At 44.7% G+C, this 13,994-nt stretch overlaps 1 protein-coding gene across 1 annotated transcript in view; it reads right to left on the bottom strand.

Annotated features, from left to right (window-relative positions):
• The window catches only part of LOC310790858 (CD82 antigen-like), a 38,215-nt gene that overhangs the window by 12,367 nt on the left and 11,854 nt on the right, over positions 1-13,994 (bottom strand). The window contains exons 2-3 of the mRNA XM_083652568.1: positions 9,138-9,210; positions 7,795-7,867 (exon numbers count right to left, since the gene is read on the bottom strand). Of these exons, the coding sequence (XP_083508694.1) occupies positions 7,795-7,867; positions 9,138-9,200 (136 nt within the window). The 5' untranslated portion in view covers positions 9,201-9,210. The remainder of the gene's footprint in view (positions 1-7,794; positions 7,868-9,137; positions 9,211-13,994) is intronic.

The following is a 13,994-nucleotide window of genomic DNA, read 5'->3' as shown; positions in this document are numbered from 1 at the left end:
AATACAATACAATTAATATACACAGTGCAAAATAAATAAACGGATCTTTAAGAATAGTACGTTCAGGTTGAAGACACTGTCAGTCGAGCCTACTGTGTATACTGTGTATCTATAAAATGCATTTATTTTTAATGATACAGCTAACCCTAACCACCACAGTGAAATAACCCAGTACAAACGGTAACGTTCGTATCTTGGTATACTCCAGGACCAGCATTGTAGTCATCTTAATTTATGGAATAAATTAAGGGGGGCACGGTGGCTCAGTGGTAGAGCTGTCCCCTCACAGTCAGAAGGTCCTGAGTTCGATTCTCGCCTGGGACACTGTGAGCGCTGTGGTTGTGTTCCCCCCCATATCTTCAGTGCCCACTGCCCAGGTGGGGTATCTCGTCGTAAGGGCCCTTCTCTCTGTGTGGAGTTTGCATGTTCTCCCCGTGCTCCCCCAGGGGGTTCCTCCGTATATAACCCCCCCACTAAAAACATGCAGAAGATCAGATCGTCATCGTCATCCGACCAGTGACGACAACATCCGAAGTTGGTCCCCAGGCGCTGTACGAGAAAGCGACCACTGCTCCTGGCCTGCCCCCCGGAGGAAAAGGACATGCCTGGATGGGTTAAATGCAGAGGACACTTTTCACCGGCCACCATCAGCATGAGTGTGTTGTGGCCGTATGCATGTATTGTGGTGTTCGTGTGACAATAAAAGACGGGCTTGTCCGTTACGAGAGAGTTTAAAAAAAAAAAAGTTTCTTAAAATACCATAATATTGCCGTCATGCTCTCATCATGAATCGTACGAAACAAGACACTGCAGAGTGAGTTTCCAAATGTGTCACCGAAACTGAAGAAGATCACAAACAAGTGAGCGGCTGCAGTGTGTGTTGCAGGGTGTGGTGTCATGCAGGAGACGCCATGGGAGCTACTATTCAAGCCCTTGTTTTATTTATTTATTTATTTGTATTATAATAATAATAATAATAATAATAATAATAATAATAATAATAATAATAATAATAATAATAATAATAATAATAATTATTATTATTATTATTATTATTATTATTATTATTATCATTATTATTTTATTTGGGAATTGGGGAACTATCATTCGGTTAAAATGCACCGCAGCAACATCTGTGATGTCAAACTGAGGATGTTTGCGGAAAGTCAAAGCTCAGAAATCCACTTGATCTGGTTTTGATTTTCACTAACTCCTTGCTCCAAATATCCTAATAGGGTTGGAACTAGGAAACCCCATAAAAAGAATAGGCTCTCCCTGTTGAGTCAGGTAGGGACCTACAGTAGGGCAGTTTGAACAGTCACTCCACAGACAAAACCAGGTTGTGCACACGTGCAGCAGACTGGAACCAACACGTCATTGTGTTGCTGTGTTCCAAATGTGGCATTTGATAGGCTCAATGCTGCCCCCCCCCCCCACCCCCCCCCCCACCACCACCATTCCCCTCCCAACGCCCCTGCATGGGCCTCTGCTGGCACACAGTCCTTGTGGTCCTGACTGCTGGCACACAGTCCTTGTGGTCCTGAAGAAAACGTGGGACACCCCGGGGGATCAGTGAAGCAGGGCACAGCTCACACACTCCAGACAAAAGAGAAACTAGCGGAGTCGACGACGGAGAATGAGGCCCAATGTCCACCAATGTCCACCAGATGCGGTCCAGCTCCTGCGGAGCGGCCAAAGACCAGGGACAATGTCCTCACACTCGGCGTTCTGAGAGCACTCACACACACTGTCTGAGGCATCTCTCTCTCTCTGTCTCTGTCTCTGTATCTCTCTCTCACACACGCGCTCACTGGCCATCTCTCTTTCTCCATTACACTCGCTCATGGCACGGTGTCTCAGTGGTTAGCACTGTTGCCTCACAGCAAGAAGGTCCCAGGTTCGAACCCCGGTCCGTCCCAGGTCCTTTCTGTGTGGAGTTTGCATGTTCTCCCCGTGTTTGTGTGGGTTTTCTCCGGGTGCTCCGGTTTCCTCCCACCATCAAAGACATGTATGTTAGGGTTAATACTCCTGTCAGTGACCCTGACCAAGGCAATGGCAAAAGAACTGGAGTTGGTCCCCGGGCGCTGCACTGCGGCTGCCCACTGCTCCTAGTTCTAGGAAGGTTCCTAGTATGGTAAATGGCCTGCATTTATATAGCGCTTTTATCCAAAGCGCTTTACAATCAGTAGATAGTCTACATTCACCCATTCATACACCGATGGCGGCAGGCTGCCACGCAGGGTGCCTACACACCATCGGGAGCAAGGAGGGTTAAGTGTCTTGCCCAAGGACACAACGACAGCAGCTGGGAGGGAGCGGGGATCGAACCGCCAACCCTTGCGTCATTGGCCGACCCGCTCTACCTCCTGAGCTAAAGCCGCCCCATAGTAGAGGATGGGTCAAATGCAGAGGATGAATTTCCCCATGGGGATAAATAAAGGATAACTTAAAAAACTTAAGCTCGGAACAGATTCGTGCCCATGTCATCTCGTCAGGGAGGAGATACACAGGAAGACCCCCATCACACACACACCAGCAGACTGAGGAACAGGCACCACCAGCACGCACACAAACTTAATTGGAGGCAATTAAGCTTTGCAGACTGTGGAGGGTCGACCCCCTCCCTACACGAGCACGGTACTGGAGCGACACAGAGGAGGCCTGTGAACCTCCACATGTTGGAAACGCTGATTGGCTGAAGGAGCTGTCTGTCAAGGCAAGTACGCCCATTGAAAACGATAGTGGCGTCAGCGGAGGACCAAAATACGTGACTCATTAGCCAATGAACAGCCAGGAAAGGGTCTCGCGCTACTTTTGAATGCTAAAATAAAGCTGATAATGTACAATTTGATTCAAGAAAAAAAAAACTTTCAGAGTACAACACAAACTGTCCATTTTGCTGCAACTCGACAGTGACCAGGACTTCCTGGAACTCTTGAGAGTAAAAAACGGGTCCATTGGAGTGAATGGAGATGTCGCGACTCTTCTATCTACACGGCTCTGGTCCAGACTGATACGTAGAGTGAGATCACATGATCAGGGTGGTTTTTAGCAGGCTTTGACCAAGCAGGCTGATGTCATCATCTCTCACATGCTGCACCAAGCAGATCACTGATTCATCCTCGACACCACGGTGACATCTTTGACCCCAGCAGGCCACCAAAACATGCCATCCTACCGACCATCAATACATCTCATTTACATGCAGACACAAAGCTAAACTGTCCTCTGCTCTTAAGCCCTCAGCTCCTTGCGGTCGGCATCGTATGACTGCATTCCCAACCACGATAAAATCCCTGGACTCACTCTCCTCCTCCGCTTCTTCGCCAGACCAGTGATGTAGTGTGTCTGTGTGTGTGTGTGTGTGTGTGTGTGTGTGTGTGTGTGTGTGTGCGTGTGTGTGTACGGCTGTGTGTGTATGTGTGTGTGTAGTGATGAGTAAAGCAGTGAGCGCACTGGGCTGATGTGATGCATGCTGATGCTGGCTGGGGCAGAAAGGGTCCAGTGTCCGCGGGGAGGACACCTGCTGAGCGGCCAAAGACCAGGGACAATGTCCTCACACTCGGCGCTCTGAGAGCACTCACACACTGTCTGAGGCGTCTCTCTCTCTCTCTCTCTCTCACACTCACTGGCCGTCTCTTTCTCTATTACACTCGCTCAATGTCTCTCTATTTTCCTGGCTGGCGGTCCTTCTTCAATCAACTGTATGCCTTTCTGTCTTGCTGACACTGATCCTCTCTCTATCACTTGTCCTCACACTCGGCGTTCTGAGAGCACACACACTTTTTTTTTCTCTCTCTCTCTCTCTCTCTCTCTCTCTCTCTCTCTCTCTCTCTCTCTCTCTCTCTCTCTCTCTCTCTCTCTCTCTCTCTCTCTCTCTCTCTCTCTCTCTCTCTCTCTCTCTCTCTCTCTCTCTCTCTCTCTCTCTCTCTCTCTCTCTCTCTCTCTCTCTCTCTCTCTCTCTCTCTCTCTCTCTCTCTGATAAACTCCCACATGTTTGGCTGGGCTAGACAAAGACCCCTAAACTGACCAAAAATAGACCACAAACCCCCATTTGATAAGATGTTGTCTCAGGATCCTAACGTGATGCTGCCGGATGGTTTGTTTTCACATAACCACATCGGGAAATCGTTTCAAAGGGCAGGCACATCACAAAAATGTGATGAACCATCTCTATCACGGGCTCGCTTCTCGCTGGCGTCACACCTAAAGCCCGCCCCATAGCTGCCTCTGGACACCGATTGGTGCGAACTTCTTGGGGTTTGGATTCAAACCAATAGGAGCGCGTCAATCAATCAATCAATCAAATGCACTGCAGCCACAAGGCATGTGTGTGTTTTGAGTAAGGGGTCTTGCTCTTACATTGTATGCTACGGATAGCGCTCTCTCCAGACACATGTACTGTATTACCACAGCTAAGAGGAACATGTATTATTACCACAGCTAAGAGGAAGAAGGAGCGTGTCGCTGAAGCCATGATGAGAAACACAGACATATAAAGAGGAAAGGGGGAGAAGAGAGAGGGAGAATTGTTGTAGGGTGGTATGGCTAAACGGTAGGCCTGCCGCGGTAGTCGGTGTTACCGGTGTTACACGGTGGTCTCGGGCATACACCGAATACATTACTTACCCACCGACACCGGCGCAGGGCAACACATGCCAAATTCATTCCATGCAGTCTGACTCGGTCGAGTAAAACGTAGTGAGGTGTAGCTTCGTGAAACGGCCTCTAGTTTCCCCGGCTGGGCGGGGTCCTTCGGGCCAATCACAGTCTATGCGCTTAACACGGTAAACTCCACCGCCGGCACGCGCCGGGTGACAAACAAACGCACCTTCAAACGCCCAGCACAGACAGTATCCAGAGTCGCGGTGCTGAGAGGTTGTGTTGTGAAACGCCAACAAAGAAGAAACTAACGTTATTCTCTTTCCCATTTTCAACCCAATGAGTAAAATCTGTTCAATGAATTCAACTTGTTTGTTTATATGAAGTATCAGCAGTGACAGATACACAGCTCTCCTTGATAAGCTAACTTGTATAAACATTTAGTATAGTACACAGTATACAGTAAACATTTACATTAAAATCTTTAATAATCATCTGTTTTTTTTGTTGGTCCAAGTGAAATGCTCTATGGTCTCTCATGATTCCAAATAATCACTTGGTTTGACAAAGTAAAACAATTTTTATAAGCATTTTACAAAGTGTAGATGAGAAAAAGAATGGCGGACGAATGGCTCTGGTGCGTATGCCTACACCGGTATTGGGTGTGACTTTGGCTCTCTAACTGAGCCGACAAATATCTCCTCTTGTAAACTGTACACTGTCACCGCTAACACCGGTGTTGTTTATTAATACGGGTCATGTATGTCTAGAGAGACAGACAAGAGAAGCAGAGGGAATCTGGTGGACACTTGTGTTTACCAGTGCACAATTTCACGTGGCGGAAAATACACTGGTGCATATGTGCACAAGGAAACGGCACCTCAACGGAGCCACAGGGAGAGAACGCACGCACACGTACACACACGCACACGCACACGCACACGCAGACACACACGCACACACACACGCACACACACACACACAAAGGAAGGAAGATTGGGGTCAGAGGCAGCAAGGTAGGAGCCCCCTTTCACTACCTCCTTTATTTTCCCACAGCGCTGCGCCAGCAGCACTGCCGGGGTCAGCAGGTGGCACAGTCTAATTACTAACCTGCCTTAGTCAACCTTCTGTCTTAATGTGTGGAAGACAGAATGACATGTGTTTACTGTGGACAGCATCAGAACTAGTGAGAGAGAGAGCCGCCTGCCTTTTACGGACAAATTTGCATATTACCATTTCCCCATATAAACATTGTGCAACAAGAAACTTCATTATGCAGCACATGAAAAAGTAGCTTGCAGCTAATTTTAACAAGTGACAGGTTTCAGTTACCAAATGTGTATCATGTACACACACACACACACACACACACACACACACACACGCGCGCGCACACACGCACACACACGCACACACACGAGCCTGCAGCTATAGAGCCTGGCCTGCTTTCAGCCTGTTAATCATGAGTCCATTTGTGTTGGCCTACATCTGCTGCTCCACAAGTGGATTAGTGTAAAGGTCCACTGGAGGAAAGAAAGACAAGGAAGTAGTGCTGGCTGTTTGTCCCTTTGTGTCTTTAAAGGGACAGCTCACCCTAAAATCCTAAATACATATTTTTCCTCTCACCTAACCAGCTAACCAAAAGGGTTGGAATTGGGGGGTTAGATCACCATATGATTCCCGAGCGCGGCACCGCTCCCCCAGGGGATGGGTCAAATGCGGAGAACAAATTTCGCACACTCAGGTGCGTGACAATCACTGGGACTTTACCTTTACCTTTACCTGTAGTGCTATTTATCCATCTATATCGTTTTGGGATAGTTGCCTGAGTTTTGGAGATATCGGCCACCAGGGTAGGAAATTAACTTTTTTAAACCAGGGCTATTTTTGCCTGTGAAATATATTTCAGGGGCATCTTGGATCATTTCCAGGGCAATCTGATCAAATGTTGGGAAATACTTTAGTTGCACCTATGTAGCATGACAGATCAATCAATGACTCTTATCCAAGCATATTTTATATCTAAAAGTTCATAAACAATCACAGTTAATATCCGCATTTCCTGTCTGGCATGTTATTAATGTACTTGACAAAAACATGAGTGAACCAGCTGGCCAGCTAGCTTGTGCTGCCTGTCACTGAGGTAAATAACACTAGTAGGAGGAGGAGGGGCGGGGGTTGTACGGATGCCTAGCTGGCCATTTTTGAGTAACGCTTTGCAAATACAGAATAATGTTAAAATACAGAAAGTATTAAACTCTTTATTTTATGGGGACATAAACCCCAGTTTCAAGAGCAATTCTAGATTTTTTAGGGGCATTTTGCCCCGAGCCCCTGCTAATGTCCTACCCTGTCGGGCACAGAGATGTCTGCCTTCTCTTGAATACAATGGAACTGGATGGCACTCGGCTTTGTCGTGTTCGAAGCACCAAAAAAATACACTTGAGAAACTCAACAGCATTGTCTCTTTCCAGAAATCATGACCCGGTTACTCAAGATAATGCACAGACTTTGTTGTGAACTGCAGTTTCATGTAGGAACTATTTTCTTTTGCAGTCTCATGTAGGAACTAGCTAGCAGCTAGCAGGTGTAGTTCGGTCAAAAGAAAATAGTTCCTCCGTGAAACTGCTCATAACGAGGTCTGTGGATTATCTTGAGTAACGGGGTCATGATTTCTGGAAAGAGACATTGCTGTTGAGTTTTTCAAATGTATTTCTTTGGCAATTTGAGCACCACAAGCCGAGTGCCATCCAGTTCCATTGTATTGGAGAGAAGGCAGAAACGCTGTGGCCGATATCCCCAAAACTCAGGCAACTAACACAAAATGATATAGATGGATAAATAGCACTACAGGTGAGAGAGAGGTGAGAGAGGGAATATTATGAATTTTGGATTTTAGTAGGGTGAGCTGTTCCTTTAAGCACTCGCTGCCCTCAAATCCAGCCAGGAGAGCATTTTCAGAGGGTTTATCTGTCTTCCATTGCCTTACGTTATCTCCTTTTCAGGCCAAACAACAGATAGGCTATATGAGAAGCATGAACACAACACCTGCTATCTAGTACCTACCTATCACTCTGCAAAGGAAAGTTAACATGTAAGCCCATTTTCACTTTTCACCCCAGCACAAAGAGAATCATTCTGTACATTCCGCAGTTACAATGAATGTGGATTAAAATTGACACAGGCACTTACGCAGGACGACTATGAAGCTCTTATTGTCCAGAAGGAGCCACAGTCCAAAGCCCATGATGACGAGGCCGAACAGCTGGGAGAGGAAGACACACACACGCGCGCGCGCACACACACACATACACAAGCGCGGGCGCGCACACACACACACACACACACACACACACACACACACACACACACACACACACACACACACACACACACACACACACACACACACACACGTTGCTTTGAGTTGAGACATGCTGTATATTATTATCATCATCATCATCAAAATTTGAACACAATTCCAAAAACATCTATTTTTATTTCTGATGCAAAACAAAAAAGGAAAGCGCAAAACATAAACAGCGTGACAACAGATTTGTGTGAATTAAATGTAAAACTGTGTCATGAACTTTGGTTAAATTCCTGTTGCCTGCATTCAGTCCCCAACGACCTGTCATGCCTAACCTCGACAGTTACCCTATAAAGATAAACCCAGGTCCTAATCCTAAACTAAGTGAGAACCTGCTAAATATCCTCATTCAGGTCTTTCTCGTTTTCCTCTCCTCGTGACGACATTTGGTCCTCATAAGTGTAGAGACACAACACAACACACACACACACACACACACACCCTGACACACATTGAGCCGACTGTATGTGTGTCTGTTCATCACACCAGGGTCTGCCAGGTCACTGGAGCTCTTAGCCCCAGATCACACATTTCATTTCAGAGAGAGAGAGAGAGAGAGAGAGAGAGAGAGAGACAGAGAGAGAGACAGAGACAGAGACAGAGAGAGAGAGAGAGAGAGAGAGAGAGAGAGAGAGAGAGAGAGAGAGAGAGAGAGAGCGAGAGAGAGAGAGAGAGAGAGCGAGCGAGAGAGAGAGAGAGATGCACTAGCATCCTGTTTATTGATTGGTTTGCTTGTTTAATCGGTTGTTCCAAACAGGTTTTTTGGTCAACACTAATCCTTTATTTGATCTTATTTGATCCTATTTTATTCTTCTACAGTTTTTTTTCTCTCTCTTCTGAATATTTCAAAATAACAACGGTTATTTACAGATTCTGTGAATTTTTGGTTAACATACTGTGTAAATGCTCGTTATTTGTAACATCACCGTTTAATTGCCCGTTTATTACTGTGTTATTAATGTGTCTTGTTATTCTGAATAGTTTCTGATCAACAATAGTCTTCTAATCTATTCTATCTGATCACATTCCATTCCATTTTCTTTTCTCTTCCTTTTTGAATATCTTCAGATTTTGTGATTTATGTTACTAGCTGTGTTAAAGTGGATGCTTCCTTTAATAGCACACGGTCATGTCCATGAGTCCCTGGTAAACATCAAATACTCACAAAGAAGATGAGGTTGAAGAGGAACAGGAAGTACTTGGTTGCCGTCATGCAGCCTTTCCCCATGGTGCTAGATCTGGAGAAAAGAAAAGAAAGTTACGTTCACAAAACAAAATTACATAGACAGAGGGAAAGGGCATGCAATGGCGCACAAGTTATACTGTGTCCGAGCCGAGTGTGTGTGTGTGTGTGTGTGTGTGTGCGTGTGCGTGCGTGCGTGCGCACACACACATGTGTGTGTGTGTGTGTGTTAGGGTTGTCAAGAGTATCGTAGGAGAGAGCCAGCACACAAAAATGTCCTTTCGTTTAGTTTATTCCAGCTTGACACCAGGTACAGCACACACACGGACGTTTCAGCCTAACGGCCTTCTTCAGCGTGTTCCGTTAGGCTGAAACGTCCGTGTGTGTGCTGTACCTGGTGTCAAGCTGGAATAAACTAAACGAAAGGACATTTGTGTGTGCTGGCTCTCTCTCTCCTACCAAGTATCTCCTGTGCCGTGCACCGAAACTTTGAAAACACCGGTGAGTGTGCTCGCTGCTGGCTTATGCCAGTTTGTTTGAACATTGTCAAGAGTATCGACAGTATCGAAAAGTATCAATACTGAAAATTTTAATCGGATAAAATACTCATTTGCAACAGGTATCGATAGTATTGATAAGTATCAATACAGAAAATTGGAAAGGGATACAATACTCATTTGATAGCATCAGTGCTTTCTTTTAATGAAAAATCACTGATTTTTCCCTCCCTATCATTGGTGGGTATCTGTTGCTTCCACAAGCTAAACGTGTTCTGATGGCTAGATCAGGGCTAATCTGCTGTCTAAATTCAAAGTTTGATCAGGCCTAGATTATGGAGAAGTGTGCGTCTGTCCGTCCATCTGTCTAACTTTATTTTTTATGCCTCTTGAAGTGTCATCATCCCCCCCCTTCCCGTGGTATCGAAAATGGTATCGAGTATCGATATCTTCCTGGGTATCGAGTATCGAAGTAGAAATTCTAGTATCGTGACATCCCTACCTAGTGTGTGTGTGTGTGTTTGCGTGTGGGTGCGTGCGTGTGTATATCCAGATTTGCTCTGGGGGGTGTAATGAGCTTGACGTGTTCAAGACTTCAAGTGGTGACAGATGCACAGACCTCGCTGGCTAAGCTGGCCTGGCTGCTCATGATAGGGGCTGTGGGGGTGTGTGGGTGGGGGTGGGGGTGCTAAAATCTCCAGGATTACACCCACACAACCAGTAAAACACAACAACCTCAATCTCCACGCATGGCGAGGGAGGGGGCGGGGCGAGGGAGGGGGCGGGGAGAGGGAGGAGGCGGGGCGAGGGGGCGATATCCTCTCTAACCTGCTTTCTCACGCCGGCTAGCCTTCTGCCTCACAGGGTCACTTCCTCCCAGTTTCGTCCCTGCCTGTATAAAGTGATATGAAGTTCTAAACGGAAGTTCAGTCAGGAAGACTAGAATCTGCATTTTACACTTCCTCAGTTCACTTCTTATTTCTCGCTCATGCTCAAAATAGCCGTGTCAACTTCCGGGCTTCATTTGAATGATCAGCTGTTTGCCTCCTGGTCTCATTTAACCAATAGCATAGCGTCATCACATGATCACCTCTCACCCCCACACACCTTCATCTATCACGTTGATATTCACCCTCATTCTAAGCCAATCACATCATGGCTGTGTGTCCTCTTAAAATATGCTTCTTTTTCCCCCCTTCAGCCTGCTCATCCCTGCGCTGTCAGTCTCGCACCCTCCACCTCCCTTCTCCACCCTGTCTTCACAGACACAACAGTCATCTGGTTCTTCAGTCTGAAGAGTCTCATCAGTTTCAGAAGGAGAGGCATCACCATCACCACCACCAGTATCTAGACTCTACAGGTGGATATATCTGGCTACTGCTCTCAATATCTCCCTGTGGTGTCTAAGCGCCAAAGACTATTAACAATACCTCATTCTCATCATATTTTCTGTAATGCATGATTCATTCGCTATTGTAATTAGGGATGTCACGATACTAGAATTTCTACTTCGATACCGATACCCAGGAAAATATCGATACTCAATACCATTTTCGATACCACGCGGCGGGATGACAACAACACATCAAGAGGCATAAAAAATAAACAAAGACAGGCGGACGGTGCACGTTTCTCCATAATCTAGATCTGATAAAACTCATTAAAAACGTTGACTTTACACAGCAGATTACACCTGCTCTAGTCATCAGCCTATCAGAATTCTTTGAACTTGTTGAAGCAAAAGATACCCACCAATGACAGAGAGGGAGAAATCAGTGATATGTTTGATTTTTCATTAACCCATTGATACCTGATGCAGCATTTGCGTGTATATCCCTCATTTGTGTGTGTATCCCTTTAAGACCGCGAACCGCGTATGACACGGTTTGCGGTCTTAAAGGGATACACACACAAATGCTGCATCAGGTATCAATGGGTTAAGAGAAAGCACTGCTGATATTGATACAGTTGCAAATGAGTATTGTATCCATTTCAATTTTTTATTGATACTTATCAAACTTATCGATACCTGTTGCAAATGAGTATTGTATCCGTTTAAAAATTTTAGTATTGACTTTTAGCGATACTATCAATACTTTTGACAACCCTAATTGTAATACATATTATTTTATTCGTTCACTGGTCTCTAGTCTCTCCTGATTGAAATTTCTCCATCTTGCTTACAAATGTACAGTTTTTCAAAATTGTTTTAAACACTAAAACTGGAACACAGCTCGCTAAAACCTGATCAGAAGAAGAGCTGGCATCACCTCACAAGTACAACCTTCACTCCAAAACAGGAGGGAGGAGGAGGCTGCAGTGAACCTGATAAGGGAGGTGTAGAAACCACAACATCCCCCGCATGTCCCCGACACCAGACAGCTGTACTGCCAAAACACTAAGAGACGAGAACTAACTCAACTCTGCATACCGCAGTTAGGCTAATTAATCAAGCATCTTAAAGATCTTATCAATTCTTTGAAGCGGGTGATGAGAAGGAAGTCTGTATGTGTCTCCTTGCCTCTTCTGTGATAAACTGTGCAGGAAGGAAGTAACCATTTAAATGTATTTTACTTTGGCATTTTGTGTTGGCGGTTTTGCGTTTAGAGTTTTGAGAAAATGTAATGTAAGCATTAGTGGAAAAACTTTTTCCTCTCACCTGTGGTGCTATCTATCCACCTAGATTAAACTCAACAGCAATGTCTCTGTCCAGAAATCATGACCCGTTATTCAAGAGAATCCACAAACCTTTGTTGTGTGCAGTTTCATGTAGGAACAATTTTCTTTAGACCGAAATACACCCACTAGCTACTAGGGCTGGGTATCGCCACTGACTTCCCGATACGATTCCGATACACAAGGTCCCAAGTCGATACGATTTCCGATACGATACGATACAATTCGATATCGATATTTTAGTTACAATACCAGTTTTGTTTTGATAATGGAAGAGATTCTCAAAGAACTAATGCTGTAAATTGTACAAGGAACCCTCTAACCTGGTGCATTATTAAAACAATATTAATATTTACATTAAGAATTGACCATAAAGCAAGCAGTTACATCATGTAATTCTTTTTTATTTAAACATGACCAACATAGTCATTCAACATCTTATCTTTCTTTACAGTCTTCCATCTCTTTCTTTACAGTCTTCTGTGAGAAGCCAAACAAATTTAGATTTCCACTATACAACCGAATCATTGAACAGCAGCATGTTGTAAAAAGTGTTCCATAAAGTATAAATGCTTTGTAAATAAAATAAAATAAAATGAAATACAGCTCATGAACATTTCCAGTTCACAAACATTATAGTGCAAACAGATTTGAGGTCTGTACATCTGGCTCATGGTGCATGCACAATGCACATGTAGCCTACAGTATTTATGTTTTTGTTTCAACTACAAACATAAATAAACGTCAACTTGAAACTATGTCAATCAATCAATATCGATATATCGATTTTTTTAACCCAGCCGTACTAGCTACTAGTTAGTTCCTACAAGAAACTGCTCACAACTAGGTCTGTGTTATCTTGGGTAACCGGGTCATTATTTCTGGAAAGAGACATTTGCTGTGGAGTTTTTCAAATGTATGTTTTTGCCGTTTTGAGCAGCACAAGCCGAGTGCCATCCAGTTCCATTGTATTGGAGAAAAGGCAGAAATCTCTATGCCTGATATCTCCAAAACTCAGCAACTCACACCAAAAACGATGTAGATGAATAAATAGCACTATACATGTAAGAGGAAAAACGTGTAATTTGGGATTTTAGGGTGAGCTGTCCCTTTAAATGATCTACAGAAGACATGACTCCCGGAACCTTTCCATAAGTACGTAGCCAATGGTTGACTGACTGCATTACCGGTAATAGAGATTTTTCTTATCTTGAAATAGCCATTTGCTCTTTTTGCCACTTGTCATGTCACACACTTCTGCAACCATCACACCGAGTGAGAGACATCCAAGCCTACAAAAAAGAAAAAAGAAAAGTCCACATGTCCTACTTTTAATTAGCTTCCTACTGCTAATTAAAAGTAGGACATGTGGACTTTTTTTTCTTTCACTGACGTGAAATTTCCCCCCCACTCGGGCTGCTTGTGTTTACGCTAAACCCCACGTGACGTAAACACGGCATCTCTTTCTCTCCATCTCCCTGCGGCGATCTTCTCTCCCCTCCAGTGCCTCTGTACAGTCATGGCTTCTTACTGTCCAATAAATCCATGAAAATCTGGGTGAAAAATATGAAGGCGTGGCTCAATACTTCCTCCTGGCAGTGCCCATGCCAGTGTCCGTGCATCTGACCCATATTCCCATCTCAGTTAATGGGTTACTGTTACATGG

This window comes from Poromitra crassiceps, assembly GCF_964638095.1.
Source record: "Poromitra crassiceps genome assembly, chromosome: 16".
Taxonomy (NCBI): Eukaryota; Metazoa; Chordata; class Actinopteri; order Beryciformes; family Melamphaidae; genus Poromitra; species Poromitra crassiceps.
The sequence above is the reverse complement of the archived record's forward strand: the minus strand, read 5'-3'. Positions and strand labels throughout refer to the sequence as shown.